At 41.2% G+C, this 22076-nt stretch overlaps 3 protein-coding genes across 8 annotated transcripts; 2 read left to right on the top strand and 1 right to left on the bottom strand.

The window, feature by feature from the left end:
* Positions 1–43: 43 nt before the first annotated feature.
* Positions 44–4451, top strand: nelfe (negative elongation factor complex member E). 3 transcript variants are annotated; one of them, XM_068332237.1, is made up of 11 exons: positions 44–147; positions 655–734; positions 887–956; positions 1359–1504; positions 1589–1663; positions 1942–1979; positions 2071–2480; positions 2666–2810; positions 2940–2994; positions 3999–4101; positions 4181–4451. In XM_068332237.1, exons 2-11 carry the CDS (start codon positions 660–662, stop codon positions 4252–4254), a joined length of 1191 nt encoding a protein of 396 aa, XP_068188338.1. In that variant the 5' UTR covers positions 44–147; positions 655–659; the 3' UTR covers positions 4255–4451. The 3 variants fall into 3 exon arrangements, with proteins under 3 accessions (XP_068188338.1, XP_068188336.1, XP_068188337.1); XM_068332235.1 differs by having other exon boundaries at positions 80–151; XM_068332236.1 differs by lacking the exon at positions 44–147 and adding an exon at positions 322–370.
* Positions 4452–4597: 146 nt separating this feature from the next.
* On the bottom strand, positions 4598–9787 carry LOC137606907 (zinc finger and BTB domain-containing protein 12-like). Of its 4 annotated transcripts, none has more exons than XM_068332232.1 (5): positions 9490–9787; positions 8140–8344; positions 7860–8054; positions 7195–7398; positions 4598–6911 (listed from the first exon to the last, which is right to left on the bottom strand). In XM_068332232.1, the coding sequence occupies exons 2-5, from the start codon at positions 8341–8343 to the stop codon at positions 5790–5792; spliced, it is 1725 nt and encodes a 574-aa protein (XP_068188333.1). In that variant the 5' UTR covers position 8344; positions 9490–9787; the 3' UTR covers positions 4598–5789. The 4 variants fall into 4 exon arrangements, with proteins under 4 accessions (XP_068188333.1, XP_068188334.1, XP_068188335.1 ...); XM_068332233.1 differs by lacking the exon at positions 9490–9787 and adding an exon at positions 9327–9480; XM_068332234.1 differs by lacking the exon at positions 9490–9787 and adding an exon at positions 8531–9297.
* Positions 9788–10047: 260 nt separating this feature from the next.
* ehmt2 (euchromatic histone-lysine N-methyltransferase 2) lies at positions 10048–21982 on the top strand. The gene is made up of 28 exons (XM_068333911.1): positions 10048–10086; positions 10802–10871; positions 10989–11147; positions 11397–11662; positions 11951–12014; positions 12141–12223; positions 12622–12723; positions 12821–12892; positions 13406–13526; positions 13832–13915; positions 14993–15129; positions 15240–15383; positions 15469–15791; positions 15881–16114; positions 16590–16672; positions 16894–17000; positions 17647–17769; positions 17857–17958; positions 18323–18427; positions 18823–18977; positions 19128–19295; positions 19382–19526; positions 19628–19705; positions 19868–19983; positions 20132–20218; positions 20314–20392; positions 20995–21170; positions 21422–21982. The coding sequence occupies exons 1-28, from the start codon at positions 10060–10062 to the stop codon at positions 21600–21602; spliced, it is 3591 nt and encodes a 1196-aa protein (XP_068190012.1). The 5' UTR covers positions 10048–10059; the 3' UTR covers positions 21603–21982.
* Positions 21983–22076: the final 94 nt, after the last annotated feature.

Raw genomic sequence — 22076 nt, 5'->3', positions numbered from 1 at the left:
AAACCGGAAGTTTGTAGCAAATTAAATGACTGTAGTCATCAAAGCGTCTACTGTCATGTGACCCGTATGTAAACAGGGTTTCCTTGTAAGATGAAAAGTTGACTTTACTTTCTACACTTAATGCCCACAGAGCTGTTCAAGAAACAGGTAGGTAGGTACAATAAAAATAAAAAACAACAACTGTTGACTATAAAGCGGTTTACTGTAAATAATGAGTTTCTATCTAAATGTATAACGTTGTAATACTGATTATAAAATATGTTGGCACAATTTTACTAAAAAAAGACAAACAAAACAAAAACTTCCGTCATGTTACGTCACTTTTACGCGTCAGTGTTTTCGTCGAGCTAAGCGCCGTTGTTCAAACTTGGTAAGGGAATGAATTAGTTATGAAAAAATTTCGAAACAAATGTCATATAAAACCTTTTACTGCTTTATGTATAATAATATTGTAGCAAGCTGTGTTGGTTGCTTTAAAACCATTTTATTTGTATTCTGTTGACGGACAGTTTTCGTGTATTGCTAACTAGCTTCTCAGCTCACCAAGCTAGCAGCGGTGAACGAGTTAGGAGTGAAGGTTAGGAGAATATTATCATGGCTGTGTTGTCTATAACGTGTGTTTGTTATCTTCTGTTGATGTCGTCTGTGTTGTAGACACCATGGTCGTGTTTCCAAATTCACTAACGGAGGAAGAGGAAGCCCTGCAGAAGAAATACGCTAAACTAAAGAAAAAGGTACTGAAAGTAGGAAGCCGAGTTTGGTCTCGGATGCCCCGTCCTGTGTCCAGAGCGGATCGCGTTGATGTTGTGTGACGAGGAGGACTGTGGTGGAATAAACTTTAGTTCCATTAAAGTTCCATTAAAACTCTTCAAAACTGTCTTTTCAGAAAAAAGCTCTGCTTGCCTTGAAGAAGCAGAGTTCAACTAACCAGACAAACCAGAGCGGCTTAAAACGGAGTAAGAACATTTGACTTCATTTCAAATACTCAATAAAAGAAGAAAATATTATCAGTAAAATATTATTATTTAGCATTTTACACAGCTGACAAATATACACATTGTGTTTGTGACAGAATCCCGGTAACTAATTCAATTAAATCAATTCAGTTCAATTTAATGCGATGTGAAATTTATGTCCAATTTAGATATCTTCAGACTCATTTAAGTATGTGAAAACACATGTACAAGAGTAACTGCAGGAATGGAGTAACATAAATAAGGAATATTATAACTATAAAAATGAGCTATAATATTCACATATCTTCTTGGTATCTTGTTTATGTTACTTCTAAACTAACCTATTTCACATGTATCATGTTAGACAGGAATCAAACCTACCTTACTGTACTTTTGTTACAGCTTTGTCAGACCAACCTGTTGTTGACACTGCAACAGCGACGGAACAAGCAAAGATGCTGATCAAGTCAGGTGCTATCAGCGCTATCAAATGTGAGAATAAGAACTCTGGCTTCAAACGCTCACGGATGCTAGAAATCAAACTCAAGGTGAGATGTAGGACCTTATACTGTGTTGTTACATCTCAAGTTATGCTATATTTTTGCTGTATTTGTTTGTTTTGTTTGCTGTAGGACCCTGAGAAGGGTCAGGTCCCTGCTTTTTTACCATTTCAAAGGAGTGTTTCTACGGATGAAGAACAGCCTGAGGTATAGTGAATTTAAATATGATTAAATAAGGTCTCAAATGTGATAACTTTGTTCCAATGTCTCAGGTAAGAATTTATGATTTACAATCAATAATCCTAGTTGCATTGATAAATATGTACATGTGCAATATTGCCTACCTTCGTGTAACATTCCACACTTTGACAAATATGAGCATATGCAAAAAGCACATGTTGTAGAAAAAAACTGAACTACAACATTTAATTTGAAAACTTGAAAAAAGTACAACTTAATCTGTTTTTTATTTTTTTTTCTTCTAGTCTGGGAAGAGAGCCCAAAGGAAATCTCTATATGAGAGGTAAGAAGGAAAGCAGCCTGTTTAATGCACTAACAGTAAATATATGTCAATATATGATATAATATTTTCTGTTTGTCGTTTGCCTCTGCAGCTTTGTCAGCTCAAGCGACCGATACAGAGATGAGGACGATGGAAGCAGCATGTCATCCAGCCGTGAAGTGGACAGAGATAGAGACAGAGAACGAGATAGAGATAGAGAAAGAGAACGTGAACGTGATCGAGAGCTCGATAGAGAGCGCGACAGAGACAGAGATAAAGACAGAGATAAAGACAGAGATAAAGACAGAGATAAAGACAGAGATAAAGACAGAGATAAAGATAGAGATAAAGATAGAGATAAGGATAGAGATAAAGATAGAGACAGAGGAAGGGACAGAGAGAGGGAACGGGACAGAGAGAGAGAAAGGGACAGAGACCGAAGCAGAGAAAGGGATCGTGACCGAGAACGAGAGAGAGACCGGGACAGAGAACGAGACAGAGACAGAGATGGACCTTTCAGACGTGAGTAATCACCGTCAGTTGTAACAAATGAAGATGCTACGAATATAGAACAACACCAAAAAATCCAAAGTGAAAGCAGCTAACATGAGTAGGGTGCACAGCCCATTCATAACATGGATGTAATGTGGTCAAATAGCATTGTAGGGCACATCAAATATTTCTCTGTCTAATATTGCTATTCTTAGGGTCAGATTCTTACCCTGAGCGGAGGGGGGTGCGAAAGGGGAACACGGTGTATGTCTACGGCTCTGGGCTCACAGAGGACAGTCTGCGCTCTGCATTCTCTCACCATGGAAACATCATCGACCTCTCAATGGACAACCCACGCAAGTATGGAGTCATTAAATAAATTTATGTACACATGTTGCGAATGGACCATTGTATTATATGCATGTGCTTACTTGTTTTCCTTCTTCTCTTCACTGCATTGTGTTTGTTTGTTTCCATTTTTTTTCCAAGCTGTGCATTCATAACATTTGAGAAGATGGAGTCTGCAGATCAGGCTGTTGTTGAGGTTGGTGGAAGAAAAAAAAGACCTTAATAATAAATGCGTTGATTAGACTGTAGCAACAAACAAAAACAGGATTTACTCAAGATGAAGGTGGCGAGTGCAGACATCGATCTTCTGAACCTGTCATTTGGGCACATTTTGGCCTCACAGACGGTGTCACCAACAAAGAGAACGAATAGCCCTGTTTTAATAGTGTAGAATAATTACAGTGTAGACATGCATTGTTTTCTGCATTTGTTCAATATCTACAAAATCATGTTTTTACATAAATTGTTTTAGGTCAGTTAGTCTAAAAATTTATTTGAAATGTAAAACACGTTTTGTGAAATAATATACTCAAGTTCACTAAAATAGAGTAGTTGCATCTAGGATATTGCTTTCAGGATAAATGTATGCATGTGTTTTTCCTCAAAGGGAGAAAAGTTTTTTTTTTTGCCTGAAGAAACACTAGGTAAGTTTAAGTAGACCTCCAACACTGCTGTTACTATTATTTTACTGAAAATGAAAATTACTTGTCAGTATACAGGTATATTCCTGTGGTGAAGAAGGAACTGCTTTGTGTACGAGTAAATTTAAACAATTACTTATCCAATAATGATCTGATGATCTAGTGTTTTTGTTTACAAAAAGGAAAAAAACCCTGCTCGTATGTACTGTAACAAATTCTTCTGAAAAAAAGATGGCATTTCGGCCACGTTTTGTAAATAATCTTATGTAGAACGTTACAGGACTGCAAGGCAGTGAGAACACTAAATACTATTGTATTTATTACTATTATTACTTTATTATTATACCATGTATTTAATACTATTGTATTTATTTACTATTGTATCATACTATTATACACATTCTCACTGTACCCTTCAGTAGCTTGAAATTTAACGTTCGTCAAACCTGCTGCATGTTAACGATTTATACACAAAGGGTTAGAAGGTTGGCAGGGTTTTTCTCGTTGCATTTTGACATGACGACCTACAACTGTAAAACGATTTGCTTCTGTCTCATAGTTGAATGGAAGCACGGTGGGAGACGTTCACATTAAAGTCAGCATCGCCAGGAAGCAGCCCATGCTGGAAGCCGCCACAGGCAAATCTGTGTGGGCGTCACTGGGTAAAAACGGCACGTTACTGTCGGTTTTACTTTCAGACTGTTTCACAGCCTTCAACATTCCGTCTCTCTTCTTCCACAGCTGTGCAGAACAGCTCTAAAGGCTCCTACAGGGACAAGAGAAATCAAGTCATCTACAGTGAAGATTTCCTCTGAATGAAAATTGTAGCAAAATAATGGCAACAAATTGTATTTTGTGTTTTCGTTTTAAGACGTGCTGCTTCCTGTGCTGTCTGTATTGCAGGATAGCAGCATCACAGCATCACATGGTCTGTAATAATGGGGTAGTCTTGCTCAAATGATACTAGAGATACGGCTTTATGAATTCAATAAATAGTATCTTTATGTTGTTACATTGTTGTGGTTTCCATGGGCATCGGAGGTGGACACAACAGCAAAACATGAAAAGAAATTTAAAAGGTGAAGAGGAGCCACAAGGTTATGACACTGGTATCATATTTTGATAAGACCTGAACTGGTGAATTCTGGGAAATGGAAAACTTTGGCAGAGGCGCTGGGGGACAGTTTGAGACCCGTGTGGATGAACAGTAGTTCAGTGAATAACCTGAATTTTGTTTGGTTTTTTTGCAAGAGTGAAACGGCACTCTGTCATTCAGAAGTTGTGGTGTGATAACTTCTGAAAAAAGGGAGGAGGCACATTTTTCAAATGTTTTGTAGATTTTTAATCAGAAAGAGTGACCTTGTGATGTATTAAAGACCTGCAAACCTGTGAGTGTGTTTTCACTTCAGCAGATGAAACCGTTAGTCAGGTGGAACCTCGCTGGAGCTGAGCAGCCAATTCATGGCTTCCCTCACCTCTTCGGGAAAAAACTATAATCCATTCATGAATGAGGACAGCCCTGAATACACAGCAAGAAGTGAGTCGCCCAGACTGTGAGTCTAATTGGATTATAATTCTGACTGCAGACTTGCCAAATTCTTGATTCACATATCCTTTTTCTAAACAGTGGCTAACACTATTGAACATACAGTATATTTCATATTCAAGTTTATCAGCATAATCAAACCAAACTTCATTTTTATTTTGTCACATCAGTAAGAAAATCACCGGTGTAAATGACAAGAATAAAAGCTGAATTACACTCATTAGCTTCAGTTTTCAGGTCTGGTATTGCTCATCTCCCTCGCTGCCACAGCTCAGATCCGCTGATTGTATTACAAACTAAATGTCACACTGTGGCCCCCCTGTGGGGGGCGGCAGTAGCTCATTATACTCGGTCTTGGATTGGGGACTGGTTCGAGACGTGGACCAACAAGTAGGCAGTTTGAAATGGTAGTCGGAGAGGTGCCAGTTCACCTCCTGAGTACTGCCGAGGGGCCCTTGAGCAAGGCACCAAACACCACAAGTTGCTTTTTGGGCACTATGTAGCTGCCCGCCGCTCTAGCATCAGTCACAATTTGTATGCTTACAGTTTCTGTAAGCATGTGTGTGTGTGTGTGTGTGTGGCCTGTATATATATATGTGCGTGGAATACATAAAAGTGGAAAAATAATTTTCCCAATGGGACCATTACACTATAAAAAAAAGTCCACTGCAAAAAGGAAGTCTTATTTTAAACTTTTAAAGGCTCCGTCATCCAGCAGTTGAGTCCATTATTAATATCCGCCGCCCTCCTCTCCCCTCAGACGCCAGCGAGCCGATGATCTTACGCAGCTTAGACGCATCACTTTCATTCGTCCAATCGCACTTGTTCAGTAATAGCACGCTCCTGCTCCTCCTCCCGTATTGCTCCGGGCGCTCCTCTTGCTCTCTCCCTTTCCTCCTGCTCATGGAGGGAGTTCTGCCCCGTGGTTTTCCCGTGCTGTTCTTTCAGGTGGCGTCGTAAGGCGGGCTTGTGGGCAAAGCGGGCGTGGCAGTAGGCGCAGCGGTGTGGCCGCTCACCGCTGTGGAGGTTCATGTGGTCTATCAGTGTGGACTTTTGGGTGAATGTCTTGTAGCACAGGGGGCACTGGTGGGTCTTGCCGACGCCGCGGTGCACGGCCATGTGTCGGGTGAGGTTGTTGGAGTGGTGGAAGTGTTTGCCGCAGCAGGGGCAGGCGTAAAGCAGGTGGGTGGAGCGGGAGTGGATGGCCAAGGAGTGGGCTGAAGGGAACGTCAGACCGCAGTGCTCACAAATGACGGGACCCACTATGCTTGAGGTGGATTCCACCACGGCAACAGACTCATCCCCTCCCTCGTTGGTTCCAACAGCTGCCAACCCTGAACTCCCCTCCCCAGCACCAGGTGACTCATCCAGGGAGTACTGAGGCAAACTGCTGGCAGCCCCCGGTGAGGTCTTTTCTCCACGAGCGTCGCCCATCCCCATGTCAAACGACGGAAGTTCGACTGAGACGAACGCCCCCGTCTTCAGAGCATCCTGACTACAATCCAGCCCGAACCCCCCCCCTCCCAACCCTGCAGTTGCCAAAAACCACAAATCCTGACTGTGATCCATCGCCTGAAGTCGTTTCTCCTGCGAGGACATCCACCTCCTCCTCTTAAAACCCCGCCCCCTGCCCCTCCCTCTGCTCCGGCCACCTTTGGAGTAGGTCAGCCTGTGTCTGAAAGTGTGGAGCCCCTCCAGTGTCAGCCCCCCAGTGCTGAGATCGTCTTCCGTTGGATTCAGGTCGTATTCACCTTCTCCTCCGATCAGGACACCTTCTGTCTCTTGGTAACATGTATCTTCAGGTGCATCATGGGAAGCCGCTCCCTCCTCCTGCTTGTCTCCTCTCATCTTCTCATCGTCCATGTAAACTCTGAACACATCGCAGACCTGCGATCTCGCTTCTTCCTCTTCATCTGATGCATTAATCTGGAACATGAAATGAATACGGAGTAAAGTTAAAACCAGCAGAGCAGCATTTACTAATTCACCAGAATCTAGCAATCCTTTTGACTTTTTATGAAGACACTATGAAAATAAAGAAGATGACATTATTATAATTATTACTTGTAGTGGAATTGTTAATATGTGATCAATATTGTTAATTTGCACATCCTGGTCTTCCTTGGAACCTTGGAATTTCGTTGTAGCATTTGTATGATGACAAAGTTTCTCAATCTTAATCTTCTAACTTATTTCTCCACTCACAAACCTTAATATACGGCTCATCCAACGTTGGGCTGACATCTTGTTGACTGCTGTCCTGAGCAGACAAGTTGGCATTGCTATCCTCCATTGAGCGCATTACAGGACTGTGTACGGGGGAGGGGAAGCTCGTGGGAGAAGATGCAGATGCAACAGAATGAAGGTTTTTGCTGACAGTCGCCATTTCAGACTGGCTCTCCTCCAAAGTCATCTATTGGACAAGAAAAACGGGTTAAGGGGTTTGTCAGAAACTAGGAAAACTGTATGAACACAAGACATGTGAAAATTTAACTAGGAAAAAAGAGGTACAAGATGTTCAGTTCAAATATATGCAAATTGACAAGAGAAAATCGAGATAAGAGATAAGTACAGCAGTAGTTGCCTAAGGTTAGCATAAAGCTGAACAAGAAAGACTGATGTTTGCCATTTTTACACAGGTTAGTTCCACTCATTTACACTGAAAAAGGGAAAAAAACAGCTGACCCATATTTTAACATATAGGCTATAAATATTCCAAAATTAAAACATCCTGTCAAGTACATTTCCTTATTATCTTTATCATGTGTGTCAAAATCCTGATATTCAAGCAGTGTACACATTCTTTCCTTTCACACCATATGTATTGACTAGAAAGAGAGATAATCATGTTAAATGACTGCTTTGATCACTGACCTTTGGATGAGTGGGATTCTTTAGCTGCACATACTTCTTTAAGGCGCCGCGACAGCGCTCCACGATGTGATCCATCTGCAGGTAGCTGGCAGCAGTCAGGTAGTTGACAATCTCCTCTGGGTTGAACTGCAGGATGCCAGTGTAACAAGACTGAAGCAGATCACACATCACCGAGGAGCTATACAGCACTGACACCTGAACAGAATGTGATACAACATTACTAGAAAACCGCAAGGACAGTGATGGTATTGACATTGTGTGTGTATTGACAAACACTTACCTGAAGTTTGGGAGATGGGTTGAGCAGAAACTGGTCCCGTAAGAAGGGCGAGCAGGCAGCCAAAACCACCTTATGCCCTCTGAATATCTGGTTATTGCTGGCCACAATGGTGATGTCGCAGAAGTGCTGACGGGACCTGAGTGAATTCATGTGCCTCAGGGTTGTGTCCCCATGGCCTGGTAAGCGGAAGCATAACATCTCCATCCTGTCATTAAAGATATATAGAACATTCATTCAAAATAAGGGAATGAGGTGGTGGTGGTGTTTAAAAATATAATCATGAAGCAGAAAATAATGGGAGATGCAAATGCAATTCAAATAGTGAGTTAAATACTTATTATGTTTATTGATCTGAAAAAAATACAGTGTGCTCCTGTGAAGTGCCACGTACCCTCAAAACACTGAGCGCTGGAGCAGAACTTGAATGTTTGTTTTAAGGAACAGTCTGATTAAATGTACGAGGTATACCTAAGAAATAAATGAATTAACTTTTCTTTGAGCATGACATAAAGCATTACGTGATTATATTTAGGAAAACATATAAATACCACAGCAGTGAGAATCAGATAAGGAGCATTGAGGGAAAAGTTGGACTTTTTGAACCCCTTACTTGACAAACGGGTGAAACACTTAGTTGACATACAAATAATTTTAATTAAACCTTATCTACAAAAATTGCATCCTTTCAAAAATGGGGATTCTCTGCATTACATACATGGAACAAACAGGGTTTTTTTTGTTTGTTTGTTTTTTGAGGACTGTTTACAAAGAAGACATTTGAAAACACAATGATGAGTCCCTTTGACATTGTGATGTTCATTTTAAAAGCACCAATAAACCATCTTGATTATTCCTATGGTTCAAGCTATTGTTCAAAATAAAATATAATCTTGGCAAAAAAGGTAAAATGTGTCACGTATAATCACGCTATTAATAACAATTATAACACTACAGTAATAGAATCTATTGTTCCTGATATGTGGAAATGTTAAAATATAAAATCTAGTCCAGACAACTCATCTTGAACAGTGGATGACTGTTTAGGAGTGTATGACTGGTGGAAACATTTTAAATAACAAGATGAGAACCGAAAGTATCTTTATCACGACTCTATTACAGTTGCTTTCCCCATATTATAGCGTTTCATTCTGAGGACATTGGTGTGTTTCCGAACAGATCGTTCTCACCACCACCTCTGTCCCCTCCTGTCCGTCCGGCCTACCGCTGCTCTGCGCCCCGGTCTGGACGCTAAGCTAGCTGTTAGTTAGCTTCCTGTCTTCACCAAACCAGCAGACACAATAACAAACAAGAAACATCCTCGGTGATCGTCGAACTTTTTCTTTCACCCACCTTGTCCTTCCTGTCTGCTGACGTCCTCTTAGCTTTCTAAAACAACAAACCTGATTTTGTTTCCACAGGACAATCGTTTGACGACTACGACGGTATTTAGCTGACAGTTTTTCTCTTTCATGCTAGGGTCTGTTATTACTCTTTACTTTATGGCCACTTTTGTGGAGGAACGATACCCCGTGGCCACAAAACGCAGCCCGTTGGTATTTCACAACACCAAACTGACTTTGAATCTGTTTTCGTGTGAAGCTTTTCCCTGGGGTTAACAGTAAAATCAGAGTACGCACGCTGACTTCTGATCAGCCATTTACAAATCAATGGACACTTGGGGCGTGGCTAGAACGGTGACGTAGGCACGTTCCTTTACGTCAGTCGCTATCAGGAACTGTTTCTGCCATGGTACTACTATGGTGATGCCATTACCTGCCTTGTTATTGGCTAACACTGGTATGCTTCCTATAAGTCTACCCAATAAAAACTCCTCAAGCAGAAGTCCTAACCAATAGATGGCAGAATGAGGTGGGTCATGCTTTCACCGTAGTAGGGTTCAAAATTTAGCCATTGGGAAACATGTCGGCATCTGAGACAACGACAAAGGTAGGAAAATCCATTGTAACTAGAAATACTGTCAAAATAAATTTACATTTGCTTAACAATCTGTAAATGGACTCAACAGGCATAATAAAAATACTTTATTTAAAGCTTCCAAGCGCAAAATGCTTACTTTATTTGAAGATTAGTAGAGCTATTTGTTCCAAGCTGTCCGCTTTGCTACCCACGTTAGCCTGAAACAGTTTTGTGTTCACTAAACTAACCTGATGTTGGTAGCGTTTCCTTAATTGTTCACATAATTGTACTTTACGTTGCTATTGTATCTTTCGTGCATCAGTTTCTAAAGCAATGCCAGAACAACCTCTTTTATGTTGACTGTAATATGAATAAAATACAATCAAGACCACTGATGATGAAGATGATGAGGATGGAGATGATGAAGATGAAGAATACTTTAATAATCCCGAGGGGAAATTATTTACGTCTGCCCAATACAATACAATCATACAACATACATTACACAAGAATACAGGAATCATCGATAAAAAAAACACAGCAGTCACAATAAATAAACGTAACAGACATATAAACACTAGGAATAAGTTAAACTAGCAGTAAACAAATAAGAAAATCTGTGTATAAATACAAGCAGAAACAATAACATGTTTGTCCATTGATACGTGATATATTACTACTTTTTTTTTAAAAGGATAGAATAAAATCGTCTTATAATTTTTGCAATCTGCTTTTATTCTTCCAGTTGGCTGCAGCCGAAAATGACTCAGAAACACCGACAGAGTCATCAACAGGACAAAGTGAAGACAAGGAAGGTAAGTTCATTTATTCAGATGATGCAGTCGATCCGTCTGAGCTTTTTTTTAGATCCATCAAATTCATTCTTGTCAATGCTGCTTGTAAAAAACTCACGTAGAACTCTAAACTTGCAGATAATGTAGCCTCAACATCAGCTTCTGCTGGCACGAAGACGGAGTGCGTGGGCAGTATGCCGTTATTGTCATTTCAGCAACCTGAGAAAGACACGTCCAGAGCTGCAGATCAGGGAGAGAAATGGTCGTCTTCCTCCTCACCAAACAAACTTTTAGCAGGTAAGATTCAGATCCAGTCTGCTAACATCACTGCTTGAAGCTGTCGCTTGTTTGCTTTAATTCTCCATTACTCACAGTGAATTCAGTCAATTCCTGAAGATTTTATTTTTCTGCTCGGCTGTATTTTCCTTGATCTTTCTTAAATACTTTTCTTTGATCAAATCAAATGTGATGCACATTATGTCATGAAAGACATTTTGAAGGAATTCACAGTAATAACACCTTCCTCTTCCACTTTCCTTCCCGTAGGTCACGCAGCGAAGTCCATTTCATCCATGTCTTCCTCTTCGTTGTCCTCATCTCCATCTACTTCTGCAACGTTGTCTCCCGGTCGTGCCAAGATGAGCGTTTTTGGTCCTGGGACCAGTAAATCTGTACTACCACCTGCTCCCTCCTCTACCTCCTCCTCCTCCTGCTTGTCCTCTGCTGCAGCTTCCGTGTCTCCGTCAGTCTCTCCTGTACCACACAAGATCCACCGCGCCCGCAAGACCATGAACCGGCCTCCACTAGGGCAGGTGAGCCAACATGTCCAAGAGACGTAATGATTCCTGAAATCCAGGAATCATGTTCAGACTTGATTTATGCGATCTATTGAATCAATCAATGGCAATGAATAACCAATCAAACAAACAAACAGACAGTAGTTATATATATGAAAATGGATAGATGCAAGTATGAAATGCTCTGAAAATATGTTAAAAAGCGTTACAAATGTTGTAGCTGCTAGTAGAAAGCTAACTGTGTTGCTAGAAAGCTAACTGTGTTCTCTTGTCTTGACTATTATTACTGTTCCGGTCTCTCAGATGAGCCACGTTGAGGCTCCTGCTGCTTTTTCGAGGCCTTCAGAATCTTCTGATTCTGAATCTGGTGGGTGACCATTGAATACTCACACTGAGGACTAGTAGAATCATGTTTTTTGATCTATTAATGTTTTATTTTATTTCACATTTAAAGTCACCGTATTGTTGTAATATTGTATATATCATGTGACAGTTGCCAAGAGAAGAAAATTGGATCATATATCTGACAGCATAGCTACCAAATCTGAGACGGGTCCAGACAATGGAAATACTGGGGTAAGAATGTGATTGGCAGTTATACTGTGTATTCACATGATAGTAATCTAGTGTACAGTAATCCCTCGTTACTCACAGTTAATGCGTTCCAGGACCACCATCTATATTACCTTTTCCCACACTCTTATAGACTGTTTAAAATAATTTTGTATTAAAAAAAAAGTGCTTCTTTGTTACACGGAAGTGCGCTGCGCTCCGTGAGTCTCAGAACGCAGTGCACACACGGATGCTGTTAGCCACTAGAATGCGCGTACGGTATCACGTGATTACCTGCTAAAAATCCGCGATGTAGTGAAGCCGTGCATCTAATACTGTAGTTATTAATGTGTTTAGTTTTCAGAGCAAATGCCTCCTCCAATCTCCTCTAAACTCAAGAAGAACTGCTTTTCCATTAAAAGGTGGAGCCAGTTGCCGAGAGTCCATCAGAGAAAAACAACGGCGTCACCTCAGAAGAAGAGAAATCTCAGATTACCAGTCCGTCGATGCGAGACTCAGAAAAGGTTTGGGGCTGATGTTGTTCAAGAAAAGTGATCAGACATTGTTAGACGATACACACAATATCATTACACTTCTATCCCTTTGGGGTTTTTTTTATAGCTGATTGACGGTGGGCCAGAGGAAAGGCTGAATACTAAAGACCCAGAGGGATCAGTCAACATGTCAGATCATGTGAGTGATAATATCTAACCTTTTTTTTTTAGCTATATTCTAAAATAATTTAAGTTAATTTTTCCTCATTAATGTACCCACAGCACCCTGAATTGACAGAAAAACATTTAATTGTCAATATTTTTGCAGATTTATTTAAAGAGAAAAACTGAAATATCACATGGCTATCAGTATTCAGACCCTTTGCTGTGACACATTTACCTCAGGCGTGTCCATTTCTTCTGAAATGGTTCAACAATCCTCCAGTCCACAGTCCCAGACCTAGTGGACTGTTATGTCCTTAATATACTTCTACTTTCATTCCTGGGTACATTACTACCTGTGTTGAATTCAGAATAATGCAACAGGAATATTACTCCCATCATGCTTTGTTCTGAAAGTTCACAGTACTCATCTGATTCCCAAATGTGAAAATGGATTTCTCTGTAGTGTGGCTAGTGTGACACAGCTGTAACCATTTCCCCTCCTCCACAGGCGATAAGTGTGTATTATTCTTGTCATTCATTGTTGCAGATTTCAAAGTCTGAAACCCAGAGATCCTCCCAGAGTAGAAACAGGAGTGTGAAGTCTCCGTGGCCTCAGACAGACCAGGACGGAGAGACAAATGCTGTCGATGTGGGGGACACAGTAGGAGGTGAGTAACACAAACCTTCTGTTCAATAAATGATTTGTAAGAAATATTTTTTAAAGGGGACCAATCAGGGGAATAATGGAAAAGAAATTGGACACAAAAACACATTTACCATCCTGTTTAGATAGAAAGTTTTGTTGTGTAATTAATTATGGAAAAGCAATTGAAACAACTTTTTTACTCTGCTTTGTGGACCTGTAAGGATAAAAAGATGTGTTTGGTTACCTTGGGACTGCCAGCGTTTATTTTAATGAAGTGTTTCTGTGGGTTGACCATCAGATAGAATATTTTATATTGTTGTACTGCAGAGAGATCCTCCGACTACACTGAGGTTCCTTTGGGTGCTCTGGACATTGCTGCTGCTGATAGTCTGACACTTTCGCCTCATCATGGTAGGCTTATTATAAGTTAGTAGGTGCAGTTTCTTATTTTTTTTGTTTTCTGCTCCATAATCTTGATAGTATGAAGCAAAGTCACTGTTTACAAGAAGAAAAAGTTTCAAATTTTTAACATTTACTTACATACTCTTGCTAATTAATGATTTCAGCTGGAATAACTGGTTGACAGAAAATTGGTGATCATTCTTATAATTTCCTCCGGGATTAATAAAGTATCTATCTATCTATCTATCTATCTATCTATCTATCTATCTATCTATCTATCTATCTATCTATCTATCTATCTATCTATCTATCTATCTATCTATCTATCTATCTATCTATCTATCTATCTATCTATCTATCTATCTATCTATCTATCTATCTATCTATCTATCTATCTATCTATCTATCTATCTATCTATCTATCTATCTATCTATCTATCTATCTATCTATCTAATTAATTGCTCATGAGAAAATGTAACAAATTCTGATTTTGGCCTTTAAAAATTGATCCATTGCAATTTTTATTTCTTGTATGAAAGCTACCTGGTGATCTTTTGGGTTTTTGATTAATAGGAAAATTGAAAAAATGAATGTGAAGACCCTACAATGATGTCTGGCAAATATTAATGATTTTTTTCTTCGGTAAAAAAGACTTCCGATGAATCAAAAGTTTCAGCAGTTTCATCAAAGATGGGTCTTTATGTAGTTTATTGTAATTAATTTTTCTGGATTTGAATTAAAAAAATTAACTGAGAATGAATGAAAGATTAGTATTTTTTGAGATTGATGTAAGTAATGTAGATATCGCCTGCTACAATAATCGCTTCTTTATAGTCAAAGCCATTATAACTATGTATCAGACAAAAGATATTTTTATTAGAACAAGAGAATGTCAACAAATAAATTGTTGAGCACAAGAGACTCATTTAATTTTAATTTTAAACAATTATGAAGCAGTCCTTTGTGGTTGTTGGATAAAGGAGGAGCTGTCAGGCTTGAAGGACATTGTTTAAACTAATCTTTTGTTTGCCTGGGGTGATGTACGACGGACAGTTACGTTAAACATCCACGTCTCTCGTCTGCAGAAGGAAGCGATGCTGGAGACACGGAGCGGCTGGAGGAGCTCCCTCTGTGCAGCTGCAGGATGGAGGCTCCGCGGGTCGACAGCACCAGCCAGCGCGTCAGCAGACAGTGTATGGCCACTGAGAGCGTCAATGGCGAGGTTCGTGTCCGCCTTGGGTTTGTCTGCAGGCTCTTGATGCACAAGTGACCTGTGAAGAAAAGTACAATGGTGTGCTCCATTAACGTACACATCCCTGCTGTGGTGGTTAGCTCAGGGCTTGTACCAGTCACACTACAAAAGGGGAGACCATGCGGCCGTCAAGCCGGGTGCCCCTGTTGGTGCTCTGTGATGTCCATCGCTCACACATGGTGCAACACCACTGCTGTCCTGGATGTGGGTTCTTCTGCTTAACGGTAAGGGGTTAAAATAAATGTCGATCCAGGGTGTATCGTCTCCTCCGTTCTCCTTCTTTACGCCCTTCATCTTCTTCTCTTCCAGGGAACGTTTCTTGAGTGCTGCCCGGATCAGCGCATCGCTCACCGTTTCCACCGAGGCTGTGTGACCGTCCTGGGCAGCGGTCGCAGCCGAGCAAACGACGGCGGCATGCTTTTCTGTCCACATTGTGGGGAAGATGCTTCTGAGGCCCAAGAGGTCACGATCTCCTCTTTCACTTCAGCCACATCCTCCGCCACCACCGTGGTCACCATGTCGGCCTCCTCCACCACCACTCCGTCCCTGCCGCCGTCTGCACCCACGGCGCCCTCCCTCACGGCCTCGACGGGAGGCATGAAGGACGGGAAGATGCCGGAAAGACCCGTCAGGTGAGATTAGATCAGGTATTGGTGAATAATTTAGTGCATTGAACTAGTAGTTTTCTCATGCCTGTGCCCTCCTTTACTGTACCCCCCAGCGCACGCATGCGGAGCCACGGCTTGGTAAGAGTGGCAGTGGAGCAGCATCAGCCCCCGCAGCCTGTGGCTTCTGCAACCGCTGTGACAACCGTCCCCCCAGCCGAGGAGGGGGTGGACAGTGTGGGGCCCTCGCTTTGTATGCCAAATGGGAAGCCCATCTGCCCCAGCGCACTGCCACCAGGTCCCAGTAGGGCGGCGCTGCAGAAAGCAATTCTCACACAAGACACTGAGAGGTGAAGTCCCAGCATTTGATCTTTGTGTTTTCATTCATACTCAGCTGGAGTAGAAATAGAATGATTAGCTCATTTATAGCTATTTATTACCTAAAATTGACTTTAGACTCAAACAGTGCCATTTGGTGTCTTATATGTATATAAATATGCAAAGAGTCATTTTGTTGTTTCTGCAAAAAGTGAAAAATTTTGCATTCTTCTGCAGTATCAACAAAAAATTGCTTGTAGTAAAATTTATCCAGGAAGACAAAATACTCAGATGGAAATTGTTAGAAATTACAAAAAATCTCTCAGAAACCCCCGTCGTTGGTTTAACAGTAATAATCCAATAATAAAATTTTTTCCTGTTGCCATCCCTGAATATTGTCCAGGATAGTTTTTTTTGTAGCTCATCTAAAAGAAATGACATTCCATAAGAGAACGGACAGTCGACTTTAGATTAATTGGCAGTTTTTGATTTTTTTTTTTTTTTTAGGAAGAAGAAATTGAGATTCCACCCCCGCCAGCTTTACCCCGCTGCCAAACAAGGAGAGGCTCAGAGAGTTCTGCTCATGTTGAGTAAGAGGCAACATTACCTCGCACCTTTAATGAGTGATTTTTATTTCTCTTTATGAAAGCATAAAAAAGCTTCTTCATTGGCTGAAATACTGTCTGCATTGGAGTGTACTTGAAAATGTAATGTGTGTTTTAAAATGTTAACAATTTCTAGTCTTAAGCTTGACTTAATAGTTGTGACTGTACAGATGTGTGTGTTGATGCTGTTTCCCTGTGTGTCACAGTGGAGGGCATCGATCCAACGTATCAGCCGGACTCTCAGAACAAGCGCTCTGCTTTGCACGCCGCAGCTCAGAGAGGCCTGCTGGAAATCTGTTACATCCTTGTGCAGGTGAGGAACCTGGTCCGTCTCCAGCATCGGCCCGTTTGGGTTCTTTGTGTACGGAGTCGTCACGATCACCGAGATGCTGGAGCGAATTGGGCTGCTTTAATCCACCGCACTGCTTCCTCGGTACGGAAGGAAAGGTTTCAAAATGCTGTTCCGTTTTTTTTAAAGGTCCCATTTGGCTTTTTTTAATTCATATGATTCGGCTGCCAAATGTCCAACTACACTGTATTTGAAATGTCTTATAATTCTAATAATTAATCATTCTAATAATTAATATTTGTGTACTCTTTCTTTTAGAACATTATTACTATTTACATTCATGTTTGTTACATACTCAAATGAATAAACAGCAGTGAAACAAGGAACACGTAGCATTAGAATTCACAAAATAGCTTTAAAAATAACTTTTTTTAGTGTTTTTTTCTTCTGTATTTTAGGAATAAAATTCAGTGTCTAGAGGCAGACCCTGCAGAGTGCCTTTCTGTGAGATGTCGAGACTTCACGTAACTGTGTGGAAGCAGGGCGGGGCTCTGTGTATATTTGGCCTATCACAGAGAGAGCTTTAGACACAACTGTCCAATCAGGGTTTATCTTCATGTTAAAAACGCATTTTGACACATCTTGCTCAGCTGATGCCTCAATTTGACAGGCTGGTGCTAAAGTGGATGCTCAGGACAAAGACCTGAGGACTCCTCTGCTGGAAGCGATCGTCAATAATCACATCGAGGTGGCTCACTACCTGGTCCAGAATGGGGGCTGCGTCTATCATACTGTAAGAACCTGTTGAAGCATAAAATAACTACATCAATTTGAGTTTTGGTTGATACGGAGTTCAGTTTTTAATGTTCTCATTCTTCAGGAGGAAGATGATTATACCGGCCTTCATCATGCAGCCAAGCTGGGAAATCTGGAAATTTTGAACATGCTTCTGGAAACGGGACAAGTTGATGTAAACGCACAGGTAAAGAGGAAGATGTCTGGGTTATAGGGCAATGCAGTAATATTTTTTATAGTTGAAGTTTAATTCCATCAGTTTATTTTTCTTGGAGTTTTGTGACATTCAAAATCATGAATTCATTCACAAACATTGTTCAACCGATTTACGAAACAACATCATTCATTAGACCAAACATCTCTCCACCGAGATCCACAAGAATGCATTTTCTGCATATTTGTGCGAAAATTTGTCAAAATAAATGCAATCCATTGAGTTAAATTTCAGTATATGTATGTGATCACCACATGTTTCACTAGAGCTGGATGACGGTGACTGATGGGGGGGCCAGTGTGGACCAACTCTGAAGCTTTTTGTTGGTTCGTTGCAGGACAGCGGCGGCTGGACGCCCATCATTTGGGCTGCGGAGCACAAACATGTGGAAGTGATAAGAGCGCTGCTGAACAGAGGAGCTGATGTTTCCATTAATGATAAAGTATGTCACTACTAGCACACACACACACACACAAGTCTGTGGAACATCTTGCTTGTCCTGTGCAGCTACTAGGTGGTAATAAAGTACGGTGCATCGATACACAAACATTCTCCAATGTGTAGCTGAGAGAAAGAGTTTGAAGCAGTTGTACGGTTCTGCTGTGTCGAAATGATGGAAAAATTATTTCTCAAATATGAACTTCAAATTAATAAATGCACATCATAAACCTGTAAGATTTTCGCGTGAACCTGGAGTTCTGCCATGTTTGTGTTTGCTGACTTTGGTGTTATGATATCAGGATAACAAACCCATTTAATACACTGTTGAACCTGGGACTCTCCTGACTAGTGAGTGTTTCTGGTTGTTGCTTTGAACATTCCTGTGTTTTCCTACAGGAGCTGAATGTGTGCCTCCACTGGGCGGCGTACGCAGGCAGTGTGGACATAGCAGAGCTGGTGTTGAACGCCGGCTGCTCCCTGTCATCAGTTAACATGCATGGAGACACGCCGCTCCACATCGCTGCCAGGGAGGGATACTTGGACTGTGTCACGTGAGTCAGCGACCAGATGCACCCTCGAATGTCTTCTGCACATAAACATCCATTGTTGTCTTCTCTTCATTAATGCACTAATAGTGAATTCTGCCCACTCTGAATGGTGTGTACATCTGTGGGATGTAACGATTCCTGCTTCTTCTGCAGGTTGTTCCTGTCCAGAGGAGCAGACATCGACATAATGAACAGAGAAGGAGACACGCCTCTTACGCTGGCCAAGCCTGACACGCCGGTATGGGTGGCTCTTCAGATCAACAGGAAGCTGAGACGAGGAATGAGCAATCGCATGATACGTACTGAAAGAATCATTTGCAGGTAGGTGTTATTTTGAGGAAAAATGCTTTGGTTCCTCTCGTTGTTTCTGCTATTTGAGATGCCCTAACTTCTGCTTTCTGTCGCAGCGATGTTGCACAGGGCTACGAGAACGTTCCTATCCCGTGTGTGAACGCTGTGGACGACGAGGGCTGTCCCTCTGACTACAAATATGTTTCAGAAAACTGTGAAACCTCAGCAATGAACATAGACCGCAACATTACGCACTTGCAGGTGAAATCTTTAGTTCTTCTTTTCTATTGATAGTTCTCTCTCTTTGAAACAAATTCACGCATATGTCATCTGTAATGAGAAATGCATCTCCTGTCTTTCAGCACTGTAGCTGCACTGATGACTGCTCATCTAGTAACTGCCTTTGTGGACAACTGAGTATCCGCTGCTGGTACGACAAGGTGAATAACTCAGTCGTACCATCAAATTAGGAACATGTCTAACATCATCAATTTCTCTATCTGCAATTTTATGCATTCATAAATTATGGTTTGAAAAATCACCCACTGTAGGTGAAATGAAAGGAGAAAAATTAATATCAGGTTGTTTTCTAACCTTACCAGGACCAGCGGCTGCTCCAGGAGTTCAATAAAATTGAGCCACCACTCATTTTTGAATGCAACATGGCGTGTTCCTGTTACCGAACATGCAAGAACAGGGTGGTACAGGCCGGCATAAAGTAAGATATTCCTTAAACCTCACACAGATCTTAATCTGAGTGCTACAGCTGAAGATTTTTCCAGTGTGTGAACATGTCGATTGACTTAATGAGAAGGAACTGGAGGGAGGCAGCATCGACTCCATTATTTGTTTGTTTTCCTTCACAGAGTTCGTCTTCAGCTCTACAGGACGGAGAAGATGGGCTGGGGGGTACGAGCTCTGCAGGATATTCCCCAGGGAAGCTTTATATGCGAGTAAGAGACTCCTGTCCGTCACACACGCAACAGGTTTCTCATATGCAGAGTTGAAGTTGAGTTTGAAGCTTATTTCTTCTTTGGATATGTTGCAGATATGTTGGAGAGCTGATCTCTGATGCAGAGGCAGACGTGAGAGAAGACGACTCCTACCTGTTTGACCTGGACAACAAGGTGCATCTTGTTAAAATGAGCTTCACTGTTGGTTTAAGGTAATGTACAAATTGCAAAATAGAGATGACTTGGCCCACTTGTGAGCTCAGCAACAAGTGGAATCCTGTGGTCCTCGAGGGGTTTCCAAAGGAACCACTGCCCATAAAGACACTTTTGGATAACATGATGTGCAGGAATGGCTGTCCTCTCTGTTACTTTGACAGATAACATGAAGCTGAGCTGGCTGGTGTTGCTGTCAGTGGAACAGTTCCGTTGCCTTTGTTTGCATTTCAGAATAAATCAATCACCTCCTGAATTGTGAAACACAAACACCATCACTGAATAAATCCAAACCTTTGCTGATCTTCAGTTTCACATGACGTTTTATTGACTGCCCCATCTGATGCTAGCTTGTTGTTCAAAACCATGTGATATAAGAATAAATACACTTGTTAAAATGAAACAATAATCCATGTGGTATGCACACTTCATCTTATGTGGATGAAAACAATAAAGCCGTACAGACAAGCAGCTCCTTCAGGCTGTGCTGTGAGCTTAATGTTAAAGTGACATCTGGGCTTTTTAACGTGATGCACCACTTTTACTTGTGTTTCCTTTGAAAGGATGGGGAGGTGTATTGTATAGATGCCCGTTACTATGGCAACATCAGCCGCTTTATCAACCACCTCTGTGACCCGAATCTCATCCCAGTACGTGTGTTCATGCTGCACCAGGACCTGAGGTTCCCTCGCATCGCCTTCTTCAGCTCCAGAGACATCCTCAGCGGACAGGAGCTGGGGTTAGCTTGTTTTTTTGTTTTGTTTTTCCTTTGCATCGTCCCATCTGCTTTTACTGCATGTGTCACAATAAATCACATATTATGCATCATTTTTTTTGCCTGTAATCTGCCACAGGTTGTATTAAATTTCATTGAATGTTAGGTTACAGGTACATTTTTCTCAACGGTCTCATACGAGCCACGTTTTAATTAATCAGCCCCATCCAGTAAAAGCTATAAAAATGCCTGACCGACACCTGTTTGCATTGTAGGTTCGACTACGGAGACCGTTTCTGGGACATTAAGAGCAAGTATTTCACCTGTCAGTGTGGATCAGAGAAATGCAAGCACTCTGCCGAGGCTATCGCTCTGGAGCAGAGTAGAATAGCTCGAATGGAGACCTGTCCAGAGTCAGGAGCTGACTGTGGGATGACCATGATGGGAAACTCTTAAAAAAAAACACTCACCTGCTGTGTCCTTGGATTAACCTCATGATTTCACATTCGCACATGGACGAACACCTTGACGGTTTTATTACGTCACGTCACAAACCCTGTTTTAATGCACACTTGAAATGTTTATTCACTTTCAAAACTCGCCACCTTACATTTTGTTTCCCCCAATCATGGAGGACGTGGGCCTTAACATATTTTCTGATGTCGTGGATATTGTGTTTGAAGAAAACAACTTGGTCAGTAATTGGTCTCTCATTTGCTCATACTGGACCCAAATGGACACAAGGGACAAGGTGTCCATTAGATGATTGTCTTGTTTGTCTGTCTTTTACTTTTGTACTTGTTGCTTTCTTATTATGTCACATTTACTGTAATAAATGAGCTCAAGTTTATCTTTGGGCTCTTGTATGAAGTGTGCAATATTTTAATAATTTATTTTTAATTTGTGGGCACAGGTATTAAATATGATGCT

This window comes from Antennarius striatus, chromosome 14 (genome assembly GCF_040054535.1).
Source record: "Antennarius striatus isolate MH-2024 chromosome 14, ASM4005453v1, whole genome shotgun sequence".
NCBI lineage: Eukaryota > Metazoa > Chordata > Actinopteri > Lophiiformes > Antennariidae > Antennarius > Antennarius striatus.
This window is presented reverse-complemented; position numbering and strand designations above follow the sequence as displayed.